We start from the raw sequence: 14,648 nt of genomic DNA, 5'->3' as shown, positions 1-14,648 counted from the left end.
GGAGGTTCGACCCCAGGACCTAACGGTCCCGAGGAAGAGGCGCCAACCACCAGCCCATTCACGTGGGGGCAATTATTTTTTTTTTCTCTCTTGCTGATTAGCACAATAATCCATTTCCCCATACCTAACTTCATTTTACTATCCTATTAACTCTATTAGGTTTCCATCAAAGGCCTTTTCGAATATAAGGTGTCTGAAAAGTACCCTTAATAGACCAAATTCATAAGAAGGGAGGCTTCCTGGTACATTCATTCTAACTCTAGAGGAAGCAGAGTAATTATGAGAAAGGAGAGGGTTATAAAATTGAATAATGTAGAAATCCAGGAGGCCATTACCCTGGCCCAAATCCGCGCACCCGTCATGATTTTTTCCCATTTTTGTAATACGAATTTGAAAGAGAAAACGAAAAGCGCCGAAAAAGTAGACAGGATAAATAGGCAATCCGATTCAAATTCCATCGATGGTGAGAATAAAATCAATCCCCCCCATTTTATCCAACATATAAGTTGTGGGTTTTTGAATTCGACCTTTTAATTTTCATTTTTTGATGTTTTTAGGCTGATTCTATGGAAGAACTAGAACCCCTTTTCGATTATAGGCGCGTTCAGCCCTTCAACGTCGTCATTGTTGATGGTATGCTCTTTTTCTCGGTCTCTCTTTTATTTTTTGGGCTTTTATTCTTTGTTGACTGATTTTGTTTTATTATTTTCATTTTGAATTAATAGATGATCCTTTGGACGCTCCCCCAGTGGGTTGTAAGAAAAAGCGAAAAACAGCTGATTCTGCTGTAAGTTTCTAGTCTTTTATCGAACTTTACGTGTTAAAGATTGGTTCTTTCTGTACTCGTGAATTATTGATTGAATTAAATATACTCTGAGGTGGGTTTTTGATGGTAATTTTGAATTGGATAGGTCGAAGAGAATGATAATAAGGGGAAAGTGGTTCAAGTAATTGATTGTGATGAAAATGAAGAGGAAGAAGAAGAAGAAGAAGACTGGTTGCCTCCTCCACCTAAAATGACCAATGATACATCAAAGCTCAATGAAGATTCTACCATAAAGGAGCTGAGGTAGTTTTCTATCTTCTTGTGCTCTTGAATTCTTTTCTTGATATATTTTTTGTTTAGCCTGTGTAATTTCAATGTTTGTCAATTTTCTTGAAAGTTTTGGATGTTTCTCTTGAAGAATGCTTTAATTTAATTGTCATGAAAAGTTCAGGTTTTTGCTTATCAAAATATTTCTGGTTAGGGAGCCATGGCCTTGCTATAAGTAGTTCTTACTTTTAAATTTGGTAGGTAATGAATTTATCCTTCAGTAGTCGTGATGGCTGCCTATTAATGTTGTTTAGTAATTTATTTGCTAATCAGAAAATGAGATTGTATGGTTATTTTGAATGTCAAAGCTGAAGCAGAGGAAGATATCAAATGTAGTGGACTAACAGAAGGAAAATCTCCAATTGTGTTCAACAATTAAGTTATCCTGTTATTTTGCAGTCTTTGGGTTTCTAATAGTATGTGATTTTTTTACTTGTAGGCTGAAAAGGCAGGAATTGGCTTCGCTAGCCCAATCAGCAAAGGATGCATTGAAAGCTGTTGAGGAATCTGTGAGACAAGAATTTGCTGCTGCAGAATCTATGAAAAGCCACCTTAATGCATCATCACAATCTCCTACAAGAGGTATTGCAGAACAGCCATCAGATACTTGCCAGGACAGAGCAAAGATAGTTATTACGATCCAGGACAAGGATGGACCCAAGCAATTTAGAGTTTTCATGGTATTCAATCGCTTGCAATTGTTTTGCAGTACAAGTTTTTGAAATTCGTTAGCCTGGTAACACATAGATATGGTGATATATGACTAGATAAGATCTGAAAGATTTTGTATGTCTGGACTTTAATCTACTTGGGAGCTCAACTGTTGAGCAAAAGTATAAAGAAGAAAAATCAGTTCTATGTTATTTATTCCTAAAAATTGGAATTTTGGAAATTGCTAAGTCTCTGGATAACAGGTAAAAGTACTTTTATACTTGAGAATTTCTGAAAAGTAAATTCAGTAACAGCTCCAGTTTCAATTAGGAATATCAAGTAGATCAATCTTTGTTGCAGGCAAGAAACTCTTTCACAATATAGCAGAACTGCTAAATCTTAGTTCGGCCAACCATCCTGGGTGGGATCTACCTTATCTATCACTAACTTAGGCCTTGCACTCAGTATGGAAAATCTCTTGAATCCTCAAGATCATGTCCTGCTTGATTGTCTACTGCTTCTTTTTTCCTTTCATCTTTTGGTGCAGTAGTATGGTCCTTTCAGAAGTACAACTTATATGGAAGAATGTCTAGCCCTTCACAAACTTGGGTGTCAAAAGGCTTCTTTTGGAATGTCAATGATGACAAACAACTGTAAAATATTCTCTGCTATGATATCCAATAGAACTTGCTTGTTCATGATTTGTAATCAAGAATCTCTTCATTTTTGTAGGATGATAAATTTGAGAGACTCTTCAAGATGTATGCTGAAAAGGTCAAGCTTGATTTGCAGAATCTAGTTTTTTGTTTTGATGGAGATAAAATTAGTCCTACTGCCACCCCTGCTGGGCTTGAAATGGAGGAGAATGACATCATTGAGGTGTATGTGAAAAGAAAATGATGTAGGTAATTGTCTTTCACCAGATGCTCTAGTCTATCTATTTTAGCTTCATTATCAAGGGGGAAAACAAAAGGAGAGTTTATGGACAAAAATGATTGTTTTGAACAGACCTGAAACTGTTAAGTCTACATGAGAGAGCAATCACTATTGGAACTTGTAGGGGAAATGAGCTGTCTTTGGCTTGTCTCATGCAGCTACTGGAATAGTATATCTGTTAATGCTTGGCTTGCTCATGTATAAAGCAAAATGCTATGCATATCCAGAAGCTGTCAAAATTTTTACCAGCTAGAGAAGTTAAACAGTTACTATAGATTCACAACGGCAATGAATACTTTCAGACCCATTGATATTACTAGTCAACTGCCTTCATGCCAGCATTAGTTGGTCATTTTGTTGGGATTTTACTTTTACAAGCGGAGGCAGGATTAACGTCCACACTGTTGCTATAATAATTATAGAAAGTTGGGAAAGCTGAAGTTTAACTTCACCCAGTATGTCCCAGTTCAAGAATTGCTGCTATATCCTGCTGCAAAATGTGTTTGCTGATTTACGTGTTTGCGCATCTCTTAATAGAAGTTTGAAACAATCTGGATGGATTCCAAAGGTGAAAATAGCAAATTTGTAGAAATGACATAGAGCTCTCTCTGCAATTTCATGATGCTAAAGGTCTTCTTTTCTTTGCTTTACCTTCTCCCCAACAGTTACATTACAGACCAGAAAGCCCATCTTATCACTTTTGGACCTTTGTTACTGTTGACATCCTTAGTCTTAGCGACTACCAACTCTCCCCTTTTCCCTTATTCCTCTTGCTTTTGTCATGAAATTCTAATCTTTCTTTTCCTATTTCAGGGTGGTGGCAGACTGACTTCGGTGTTGAAGACCTTTTTGCTTCATGGAACTTTCCTTTTGTCTGCAACTGTATAGTAAAGAATTTCTCTTAGGAAATGACTGAAATCTTAGAGAAAACTTTGATTGGCGAAGGTAGCTTTCAGAGGTTTGATTCTTTTGTGGTCAAACATCTCCACTATTTTGTTTGTTTCATCCTACTTGATGAAAGATTGTTGATCGCGTATCAGTTTCTAAGTGCAAATGAATTTAGACTTTTGTTTTGAGCATATGCAGCGCTAGTTCATTGACATGCAATATTGCAAGAGGAATGTTGTACTCTGTCTTCCTCCGTCGTCGCCAAACTTGATCCCATCACTTTGGGAAAGATATTGCTTCATTTTTTTTCTCGGTTATAGTGCATTTTGATGATAAACTTAATGTCCTGAAAGCCTCATCAATTTAGAGCTGCCGTTTGAGCAACGTTCCGAAAGCCTCATCAATATTTTCATCAATAGGAACATAGTAAACAGCTGAAAACAAAACACTTAAAAACCCTCTTGTTTTAGTTAGCTTTTGATTCATTCAACTTTCGTATAAATTTCTACTCTTTTTTTTTTTTGGAGCTTTTGTTTTCTGATTTTCAAACGTTTCAAACGAAGTTTCTCTTTCATGTTTCATCCCTTCGTTTCCTACAAACTACGAAGCATGATTTCTTTATCAAACCATTCCTCCCTCTGTCCCTCTCTCTATGGTAAGCATAATCTTTTTAGGCAACATCTGGCGGACGGTAAGGAGTTTGCCTGGCGGATGAGATTATAGACAAGATAAAAATGCACGATCGTGCGATTGATTTTTTGCTGATTTCAATCTAAATTGAAGTAAGTAACTGCTATTTCAGATTAAAACAAATTAAACTTCCTACGAACGTGTATGAAAATTTTCACTTTTGACCTCCTCTGCACCTTCTCTTGAAAGAGAGCCCCTACGGGCATATTCATAAACCATTGCCAGATGAACTAGTATAATGAACTATGAACATTCGAAAAGACAAAAACTGTGATTTAAAGGCAAGACAAGTGAAAAACCTTGAGCACTAAACAATAGTCAATATAATTAACTAAATAAACCTTTCAATATTTCATTCATCTGCGTGTTTATAATGTGCAGGTTATGATGATTCAATGGATCAAACCAAATCTACAATCTTTATACTTTATGTTCGGTTTGTAAACAGTACTCCGATTGTTGCCTACAAGAACTTGTCATAATCTGCAATACAATTCTTTTAGCTATACACAACTTTCAAGTACTTGACTACATGTGGAATCTGTACTGTACACTCCAACTTTGTTCCTCATGCAATCATGCAATACAATTCTTTTAGCTATTCCCATCAATCACCATTGGATTATCTCCCAACTGATAGGAGACGTCTGCTCAGTGCTCTGCAGATAAACAGCTGCAATCTTCATCCATATCATCAATATCTTCTTCTTCAAGCACTCCATTATCATTATCGTAATCATAATCATCATCATCATCGTTCAATCCGTTCACGAATGGATGGTGTAACAATGTTTTAGCCGACAGTCTACCCTTAACCATTCTTTTGAGACAACAGTTGAGAAAACTCTTGGCACTTTGGCACAAATTTCTTGGTTTTTTAGGAACTGCAGTCCCTTTACCAATCTTGTTCAAGGCACTCTCCTCATCCATCCCTTCATCCCATGCAGGTTTTCCAGTTAACATCTCCAGCACAACACATCCAAGTGACCAGATATCACAAGGGGTTCCTTGCACACCATCCCTCACGGCCTCAGGCGACAGATACATAGGAGTGCCATTAAAGTAGCGCTCTAGTTTCCTCTTCTTGCTCTTCTGAACTCTTCTAGCAAGCCCGAAATCACAAATTTTCGCAATAAATTCTGTATTTGTTTTTCTTGATTTGGGCACAAGCAAGATATTTTCAGGTTTCAAATCACAATGTACGAAACCAACTTCATGAATGTAACTTAACCCTTTAAGAATAGATTTAGTAAAACACCTTACCTCGCGTAAGGGCAATCCCCTGTAGCCCGATTTCTTGATCCTATCTGCAATCGTCCCACCAGAACCATACTCCAACAGCAAGTTGTAAACCATTCTGCCATCGCTGCCGATTGTTGTTTCATCGCCGACGCACTGAATGATATCCGGACAGCCACTGAGATAACTTAATACTTCTCTCTCCTTCTGAAGCGAACTTGAAACCGAAACCTCTGCTGATTTCACAGCCATGACCAACGGAAGGCACCTATAATGGATTGATGGATTCTTTGCAGTTGCCAGATATACAGAGCCAAAACTTCCTTTCCCTAGCATCGGACCTCTCCTCCATGCAATCCCATGTCCGTATGTATTCTCCATGACTCTTTGATGAACAGTTTCTTGAACTTGGTTGTCGGGTTCTTGATATCCCCGAATCCTTAGCTTCACTTTCATGACTCTTTAGGATACTTTTTAAGCTACGATTGCTTGCTGAAACCCTGAGTTGTTTTCCTCGACGAAGAAAGTAGAAAGAAACAGAAAAGATGGTATTTAGCTGCGTGGATCTTAGGTCAAGAACTAGAAGATGGTTTATATCTGCGGCAACAAGATTACGCAATAGGGTTCATTCCATACCTGATGATGTATATAAGCGGAGGGTGGTCAGTGATTCCAAGGCAGTGGCCAACTTGAATAACGGTCAGGAAATTTTTTATCCTTCTATCTTCTCCTTTTCCTAGTCGAAATAGGTCGAAAATTATTTTGGGGATGAAGCTTATCTGTATATGACATGTTTAAATTTGATTTTCCACCCCAAACAAATTTTTTTTAAAAAAAGAAAATCATTGACGCAATTGGCAATCGTTTTTCAAATTGTAAAACCCAAGTTTAGGCCTATGCATGGTCCTTTTAGATTCTGGCCCTTTTATTTGGCCATTTTGTTTTCCTATATACATGGCCAGAACATTAATCTCATTATGGTTTATACTTATATTTCTCTTGTAACAATTTTTTAAAGCCAATTTAAATTTCTTTTTTACGCATGCTACTCTTGTAACATATGCATGTTAGACAATGAAATCATACGAATTTATGATTGCATGGGCAACTTTGAAAGCCTTGGGATGTGGATTGCTTCTTACATTCAACAATGAGGAGGACAAAGCCGAAAACATGTGTAGTTTTAAGGGGAATTTTTAATTAATTCTAATCTAAATAAGAATAAGTTTAAGCAATTGGTTAAAATTAGGGATGGTAAGAAGTCAAATCGAATCCAAATATTAGTTTCGTTCAACTCGAACTCGATGAACATCTAATTTGGAAGTCCGTCGTCAACTCATATAAAATGTTTAGAGCTCAAGATTGAGCTCGAACTTATTGAAGTTGCAAATTGAGATCGAGAGTGAGGCCAATCTCAAGTCGAGTTGCTTGAGTTCAAATGACAAACATCCAATTTGTCCTAAGAGTACAGACCTTTAGGTACGTTAACAAGTATAAAAAATTAAAAATTTGTATATATAAAGCTTTTTCTTTTTAACCTTTACCCTTCCTTAATCCTCCCAACCCTACCTCCAAACCCGGCAATCAGGTTCGAATTTTGGTCTACTAGGTGAGGCATGAAAAACCCTTGACCAACATCTCCAACGGCTGTTGATTATATACATAATGTTTGACAAGCTTTCAAGTAGAATACTTCAGAGTTGAGTTCGACTCGATAACGGAGTATGATAAGTAAGAGTTCTAGATCGATTAAACTCAAGTCCACCGTTTGACTGTTGCCACCTCTAGTTAAAAACAATTAAACTACCCATATCATAGGAGAAAAAAACTGCATTGGCTTCTCAATATTCAAAACTAATGTCAAATCTTCCACTTCATGACTAACATATAGTTTAAGGGCGCTTTTTGGGAAAAAAAATTAAAAAAAAGATGCCTTTTGGGGGTTTTAAAAAAAAACGAATTTAGTGGACATGTTCCAAATTTCGGCCATGGTAATCCAATAATAATAATAAAGTGGACGCGATTGGTCATGAACAGAAGGTGCAGTACTTAACATTAAAGTTTGTCAGCTATCTGGTGATATAATGCCACCCTCGAGACTTTGAGACTTAGAAATTTATTAATTTCAGACTTTCAGTTTCTACTTTTGAATATCATTGCTGAACCATGACTGACATCGAGCAACCTTGTTATGTAACGTGATCGAAGTTGCCATAATCCTCAAGTGGGCTATGATTGTGTAAATAACTAGGCAAGTGATGTAATGAATATACAAAAGTAAGTACTTCGTAAATTACCAACAATTAAAAGCAAAGTCATACTTTCGATAATTAGGTAAACCATCCTCTTCTTTGAACCAGTTCTTTGTGCCAAGTCTAGCACTGTCTAATGTACTCTATGGAATCGAACGAAAATTTGTATTTGCTCATTAACATCTACTTTCTGCTAGCTACCCTGCAGAAAAATTTCTACTGGAACTGAATTGTACACTTATGGTGGTACCTCAGAGCTGAAGGAACTATTGAATTGTACGCTTATGGTGGTATCTCGTGTTCTGATAGCTGCTCTTTTTACAAGTGAACTCTTCTCACCACAAAATTGTAGGAATGATTTCTAATCGGTAACTGCATAGTCTGATTATTATGCTTTCTCATTCATCGTCGGTTTTAACCAGAGGTGTCAACCTATAGTCTAATGATGTTAATTCGCCCAAATTTGCTCACTGATAAGTGAATTTGGATATGCAATGAATTTTGAATGGGTCTAAATGGGTATCTAATTAAACCCATTTAATTGGTTGGTAGTGAATTGACTCGATTCATCCATTTATATCTATTTAAAAATAATTATGTATTTAAACTTAATTTTCAATGAATGTTAAGCAGATAAATATGAGTTTTCTAGTAATCTAATAACAATAAAACGTCGTTACTTCTTGTCAAAAAACATGCAAAATAATTTTAAAAATAAGTATAATCTCAAGTGAGTCATAAATGAGTAACTGGACGTATACATATTCATTTATTAAATGAGTATGAATAAATTGACTCATTTTGATCCATTGATTGAATGGATAAAAAAATAGGTATAAATGAATTGATCTAATTAATTATACCTATTATCCAGTTATGATCGTCCAAACCTAATTAATTATACCTAATTAATTATACCTATTATCCAGCTCGAGTTATTCATTTTGACACGTCTAGTTTTACTTGGGTCAGGGGAATAAAAGGGGACTATATAAACAGATTAATTGCCACAATTGCAAGATGACTTCAAGGTGAATCAAAAAGTTGAAAGCTTAATTGCCACTACCGGAAACACAGATCCATTGTAGTAGTGTCAACAAAAGAAATGCTTGCCGATACAATTTTGATCATGATGTTCAATCAGCTTCTTGCATCTACCATCATCACTCTATGAAACAAATTATGAAAAACTGAAGTGAAATATCATTCTCAGTTGACGAACGAAGAATTGATCATCAGATGACGGTCAAACATAACTATGTGAAAACCTAAACCTTACATCAGACGTTAAATCAGAGTATGGCCATGTATAGACTTTACTGATGCACAAAGCCAACAGCAGTTAAGTCGTACTCGAAATGCTCAAAACAAAAGTAAAACAGAATAATAGAATTTAAAATTTTCAACATCATGCTTGCACTTTGAAAAAAGATATTTCTGTCAGGCAAAAAGGCAATTGAGTACAGTTAAATCCATCAAATATACACAAATTTCATAGTGACCTGCAATTCTATAACAAGAAGACTTGAAAATGGCTGATATGGAAGATCTTTGCGCTGATTAAAGTTACCATGAACCGTAATCTAAAGTCTGCCCATGGACCATAATTTAAAGAAATTAAAATTTGTTGTTTGTAGGAAGCAAAAAGCAGCACCTTCCTATCAAATATCATGCAAAATGATATGCGTTCATTACAACTGCAGAACAACTAGAGCTTTTCAAAACTCCGATCCACTGTGTCCTGCATAACATCCGTCACTGAAGAAATTAAGTTGGTACGGATAAATGATGAAGAAGTACACGAATCTAGTATTCCAGTACCACAAAGCCTTTGTATCCACCAATCACATTCACCATAATGCCTTCATATTTAAGAAGAAATTGACGAAAATCCCATGAAGCAAAACCCCATTCAAGAGTACAAAACCTAAATGGTCTTCTTCAGCTTTGAACAAGACCTTGGGAAATTATCTATTCCTAGAAACTACCGTGCAAGTCATTACATTGAAGAAACAATTCTCGTGAAATCCCCTAAAAGATGATCGAAGTCAACATATCTTTTGAAAAATAACACCTGCACATACCATATCAAAACGAATTTTTGCAAAAAAAATGGGAGATTATGAAGATTAACTAAATCCAAGTCAACTATGCCATGCCAACATAAAGCGACAAAGACAAAACTAGTTGGTAAGCTTCCCCTCTCCTTATTCCTTATCCTTTCTTATTCTTCAGGTGCTTCCCCTCTTCTTATTCCTTGTTCTTCGCTTTTTCTTCAGGTGCTGAGCATAAGCCTGATCAACCACTACATAGGTCAAAAGTCCCTGCAAACCAAAAAAGACCAAGACAAAATCAAGCAAATTTTTATTATTGATTCAAAATCAAACAAAATTAGCCAACCACACAATATTATTCAGCCAAATTAATTCATGTTCATGCTTGTAATTTTTATTAAAATGTCATCCATCCTCTATGACATGACAAACAACAGTAATATGCTAAAAAAATTTTACATAATCACTATTAAAAAAGGTTAATCATTATTAAATATGATAGCTTGCTGCTAATCACAATAATTAAAATAAAAATATACATACCATCATTGTTGGAATATAGTGGAGTATATAAGCAAGCTTCACTATTCCTATAGGGACAAATGGAAGGGGCAGCCCAATTCGCAAATAGAACCAAACTGCTAAAAGTATGAAACAAGTCGTAACCTGAAATCCAAAGACATGATATAAGTGATATACTAACCAAGCCCCAACATTTTTCTTTCTTTTTTTTTTTTTTTACACTTCCAACTTTTACCAAGTAATGCTTATTTAACAAAAGCCACATTGCTTAAACAAAATAATAACACATTTACAATTTGCATGCAAGCAACAGTAATATGCTAAAAAAAATGAATTCCAAATGAAATTACAAAAAAAAAAAAAAAAAAAAAGGGTTTGAATGACAAATCTTATGAATTCCAAAATGATACATTAATACATCTATTCAAAAGTAATCATATCGTAGCTTTTTTTTTTTAATCTATTATACTTTTTACTTTCCTTCGATAACTTCCCGTTTAATATTTTACCCACTTTCCCTCTGATAATTTATTTTAACAAAAAGCATTGTGGGGGAAAAAAATTTGGACATTTGATCAAATTGATTTTTTGAATAAAAAACATGATCCAATCGAACACTCCTCCATTTCACGCTTCCATGTCTTACCAATCACCACCACACAACTCCATCACTATTCACTTTTTGACCTCTTGAAACTCTCTATCATCTCATTAATTTCTCAAAATCGAGCTTCTCAGTTCTTTCAATCTACGTCTTTAAGAAATATTTATGGATTCTACAAAGCATGGCTATTAATTGTACCATCTGCACTAGGAACAAGTCATGACTTCTATTGTCTATTACACTTTGACTCCAACTGCATCATCATTAGCAATGAATGCAGTTGGAAGAAATAATTGTTGAAGAGATAATTTCAGACTACATGAAAGCCAAATTTATTAAGCATATGGGGTTCTGTTTGCCACATGTATTGAATACACGTGCTCTAATTTTTCTCGGATACGGATATCCAGCCCACCCGAACTGCTAAGTGCAGATATCCGATATCTTGGATATCTGAGAATGCAGATAACAAAAATTTCAATCCATAAAATGTAGAGCAGATCAAATATTACATCAGTGTGCACCCATACTATACATATCATCAGAATTCTAATACTAAAATATTATAGGATACGTATATGTAAAAAATCAATTGTAATCCTAACTGTTTAACAACTAATGGTATCGTGTGATTAATGCGTATGTTCCCTATGAATAATTCATGCTTCAAAATTACTACTAATTTCTATTTAAAAACTTCATAAACAGACCTAGTATTTTATATCCCTATGCATAGATTACCTAGTAGAAAAAAATTGAAAACTCATCACAAACCTCCCTTATTTCTATTCTAGATCATTATATATCTCATGATTCTAGTATCTAGAACTTTACAAAAGACAGAAATATAGACTAGTAAGGATATTCATTACGTCAATGAAACCAAAGAGATATTAAACGAACGAATAGAACTAGAATGTAGATGCAATTAGTTCTTATGAACTATTAGTTTAAAATGAAATTTTAAAAAAAAAATGTTAGAGCCTTTACAATTTCAGTATCAATGATGTATCATCACTATTTTTGTCTTACCCATAACCCTACCTTCCATAATGAAGACCAAATATACAATCCGATTCCCAAAAAGTCTTAGGAATCTAAGGTCATAGTAGGTGTACGCAGACAAGGGAGGGCAGAGAGGGGCAGGAGCCCCCCAAAACTTTTTAAAAGCCAGGTTTAAGTATATCTATTTATAATAACTTAACAAAATTTCACTCATTTTGTCCCTATGGATGTTAGTATCAATTAATTAATCACTACCTTTAACACTCGTCTTTATATAACTTTACTAAGTTATACCAACCTCTTGCTCTATTGACTAAGGTATTACATCCAGTAACAAGACAAACTACCATTGTATAAACACAATTTGTTTTAGAGAGCTTTGTTTCTATGACCTCCAAAATCCTTTACTCCGGGGCGCGCAAGTCTTATTATTATTTTTTTAGAGATTTTTTTATTATGTTTTCAATTTTTAGGTATTAATGACTTAAACAATTATTTCTATACTTTTTTAACAAATTTTCACTAATCTTGTCCCTCTAAATGTGATTTAGCAATTGATTAATCATCTTCTTTGACATTCCTCTTTAAATCTTTCCTAAGGCATACCAGCCTCTTGCCCTACTAAGGTAAATACATCAATAAAAGAAAAAATCAAATAGACATTGTATAAACACAATCTGAAATATTATTGTACCGGACTTTTGTTTCTATGATCTCCCAAATCCTTTACTCCGAGGCAAGTTTCATTATTAGTTTTTAGAAATATTTTATTATATTTTCAATCTTCAAGTATTAATTTCTTAAACAACTATTCCTTTTTTGTAAGAATTTTTTCTTATTCTAATTCATTATTTTTCTTACCATCTAACTTTGAAGGGATTTATATTTGTGAACTTTTACTATATTTTCTTATTTCAACACCGAATCAAACTATTTTTTACTCGAATTCTAAAATAATTTTTGCAAAAAAGCAAAATTGCTTGTAATTTTTTACAACTTTGTCTTATGTTATTAAAGCTTTAGAATGCTAGTTAGAGTACTTTAATTTTGACAGCATAGAAAATAAATTACATAACCATAAAAAGGCCATAAAAATACGAATGAGAATAAAGGCAAGACACTTACCATGTGTGTTACAAAACCGTCCAATTTTGGCAATAAAAATTCGTAAATCTTAGTTGTCCGATCCAGCTCGGTTTCACCTTCAAAAGGGTGACATGCACATAAACCGTATTTAAAAAAAATATGATTGTTATTATTAATATCGATACTATATACTATTTACCAGTCTACATCTCCAGAAGGGTTCCTATCATAAATTAATCACTGAATTGCATATAATTGTAAAGATTTTAGATAGTTTTCTATGATACTAAAATTGCTAAATACTTTATTCCAAATTATTTTTTTTTTATTTTGCTCAAAAAATTTTGCATTCTTTTAACTATTTGTAATTCCCTAGCACAGGATATAATGCTAGTTATTATGTTGAAGCAGTTTACACAAGCAAACCTAGACGTACCAGACGGGGAGGAGTTCCCTGAGTCACAAGGTAGACAAGAGCTTCCTGAACTGAGGGTAGTTAGAACACCACGACCACGATGACATACAGAGAACGGCGGGTGGTGGATTTAATCCAAGTACGAGGCACCGGCAGGGCTAAGAAAACCAAAAAAAAAAAATAAAAAAGAAAGATAACTGTCCATAATAGGAGAAATTTTTTTTTTGAAAAAAAAAAAAGACGGAAGCGAATTCTAAAGCATATAGCTCGAAGCAATACTTGGAATCGAATACCTGAGTTTCGAATAGATGCGAATGAAACAAAAGCATGGTAATTGGATGCCGTCCTCCTCAAAGCAAGAGGAAGAGGAGGTGGAGCAACAGGAGGACATTGAAGCTGCAGACCCTGCATGGGGAGGGTTGAACGGAAGAAGTGAGAGACGGCTGGGATTCGAAGCAATGGCTTCTGCGTGAAGGACTATTGAGAAATATATAGACCCTGGAGCATGGTGTCCGCAGATTTATCACGTTTAAGTCCAATGCAGATGTTCTAATAACACGTAGACTGGCCCATGGTCTTCTCGTTGGGCAATAGCTGCAAGTGAGCCCAAGTTTCAATTTCTAAAGGGCCGTTTAGAACGTCTAGGTTTTGTGTCTCTCTCTTATTTTGTGTGAAGAACTATGCAAACATAATATCCTTATCCTTATCCTTACACTGTATAAGAATGAGTTTAGAACGAAGATGCTCTTTGAATTTCAACCACAAGGGTAGGGCTATTTTGAAAATGTGAGTGTATTTGATGGTATAAACGAATTTAGAATTGGGTAACCCATAAAAAAAAACAGGTATACCATTTAAAATTTTCATGAGATAATCAAAACTATGTTACACGGATATAGGCCTGTCAACGGGTCGGGTCTAGACCCGGATCCGGACCGGATCCGTGAAATTATTGCGGGTATGGGTAGGGATTTAATTCCGTTTCCCGAATCCGGATCCGGATCCGGATCCGTTTTGTCAAACAAAAAAAGGGGTCGGATACGGAATATAGTATTCCGACCCGTATTAGACCCGGATCCGGATATAAATGAATTAATAATTTAAAAAATATATATTTATCAATATAATTTAATTAGGGTGATGTATTTTAATAAAGTTAATTTGATTTCTTTTCTTATTTGGTTTTTTCTTTGCATTAGTTAGAAATTAGTTT

At 34.9% G+C, this 14,648-nt stretch overlaps 2 protein-coding genes and 1 long non-coding RNA gene across 4 annotated transcripts; 1 reads left to right on the top strand and 2 right to left on the bottom strand.

Annotated features, from left to right (window-relative positions):
* Positions 1-283: 283 nt before the first annotated feature.
* On the top strand, positions 284-3,759 carry LOC113753407. Of its 2 annotated transcripts, none has more exons than XM_027297551.1 (7): positions 284-463; positions 558-633; positions 726-787; positions 912-1,069; positions 1,533-1,773; positions 2,477-2,645; positions 3,494-3,759. In XM_027297551.1, the coding sequence occupies exons 1-6, from the start codon at positions 461-463 to the stop codon at positions 2,642-2,644; spliced, it is 708 nt and encodes a 235-aa protein (XP_027153352.1). In that variant the 5' UTR covers positions 284-460; the 3' UTR covers position 2,645; positions 3,494-3,759. The 2 variants fall into 2 exon arrangements, with proteins under 2 accessions (XP_027153352.1, XP_027153351.1); XM_027297550.1 differs by having other exon boundaries at positions 285-463; positions 2,477-2,649.
* Positions 3,760-4,909: 1,150 nt separating this feature from the next.
* Positions 4,910-5,878, bottom strand: LOC113752566 (mitogen-activated protein kinase kinase kinase 17-like). Its single transcript, XM_027296676.1, has one exon. The coding sequence runs from the start codon at positions 5,876-5,878 to the stop codon at positions 4,910-4,912; it is 969 nt and encodes a 322-aa protein (XP_027152477.1).
* A 7,200-nt stretch (positions 5,879-13,078) lies between these two features.
* On the bottom strand, positions 13,079-13,903 carry LOC113751261. Its single transcript, XR_003464807.1, has 3 exons — positions 13,729-13,903; positions 13,457-13,593; positions 13,079-13,136 (listed from the first exon to the last, which is right to left on the bottom strand). It is a non-coding gene; the product is annotated as an uncharacterized LOC113751261 (long non-coding RNA).
* Positions 13,904-14,648: the final 745 nt, after the last annotated feature.

The sequence above is a fragment of the Coffea eugenioides genome, chromosome 11 (assembly GCF_003713205.1).
Source record: "Coffea eugenioides isolate CCC68of chromosome 11, Ceug_1.0, whole genome shotgun sequence".
NCBI lineage: Eukaryota > Viridiplantae > Streptophyta > Magnoliopsida > Gentianales > Rubiaceae > Coffea > Coffea eugenioides.
Note: the sequence above shows the minus strand (reverse complement) of the source record. Positions and strands in the feature narration are given on the sequence as shown.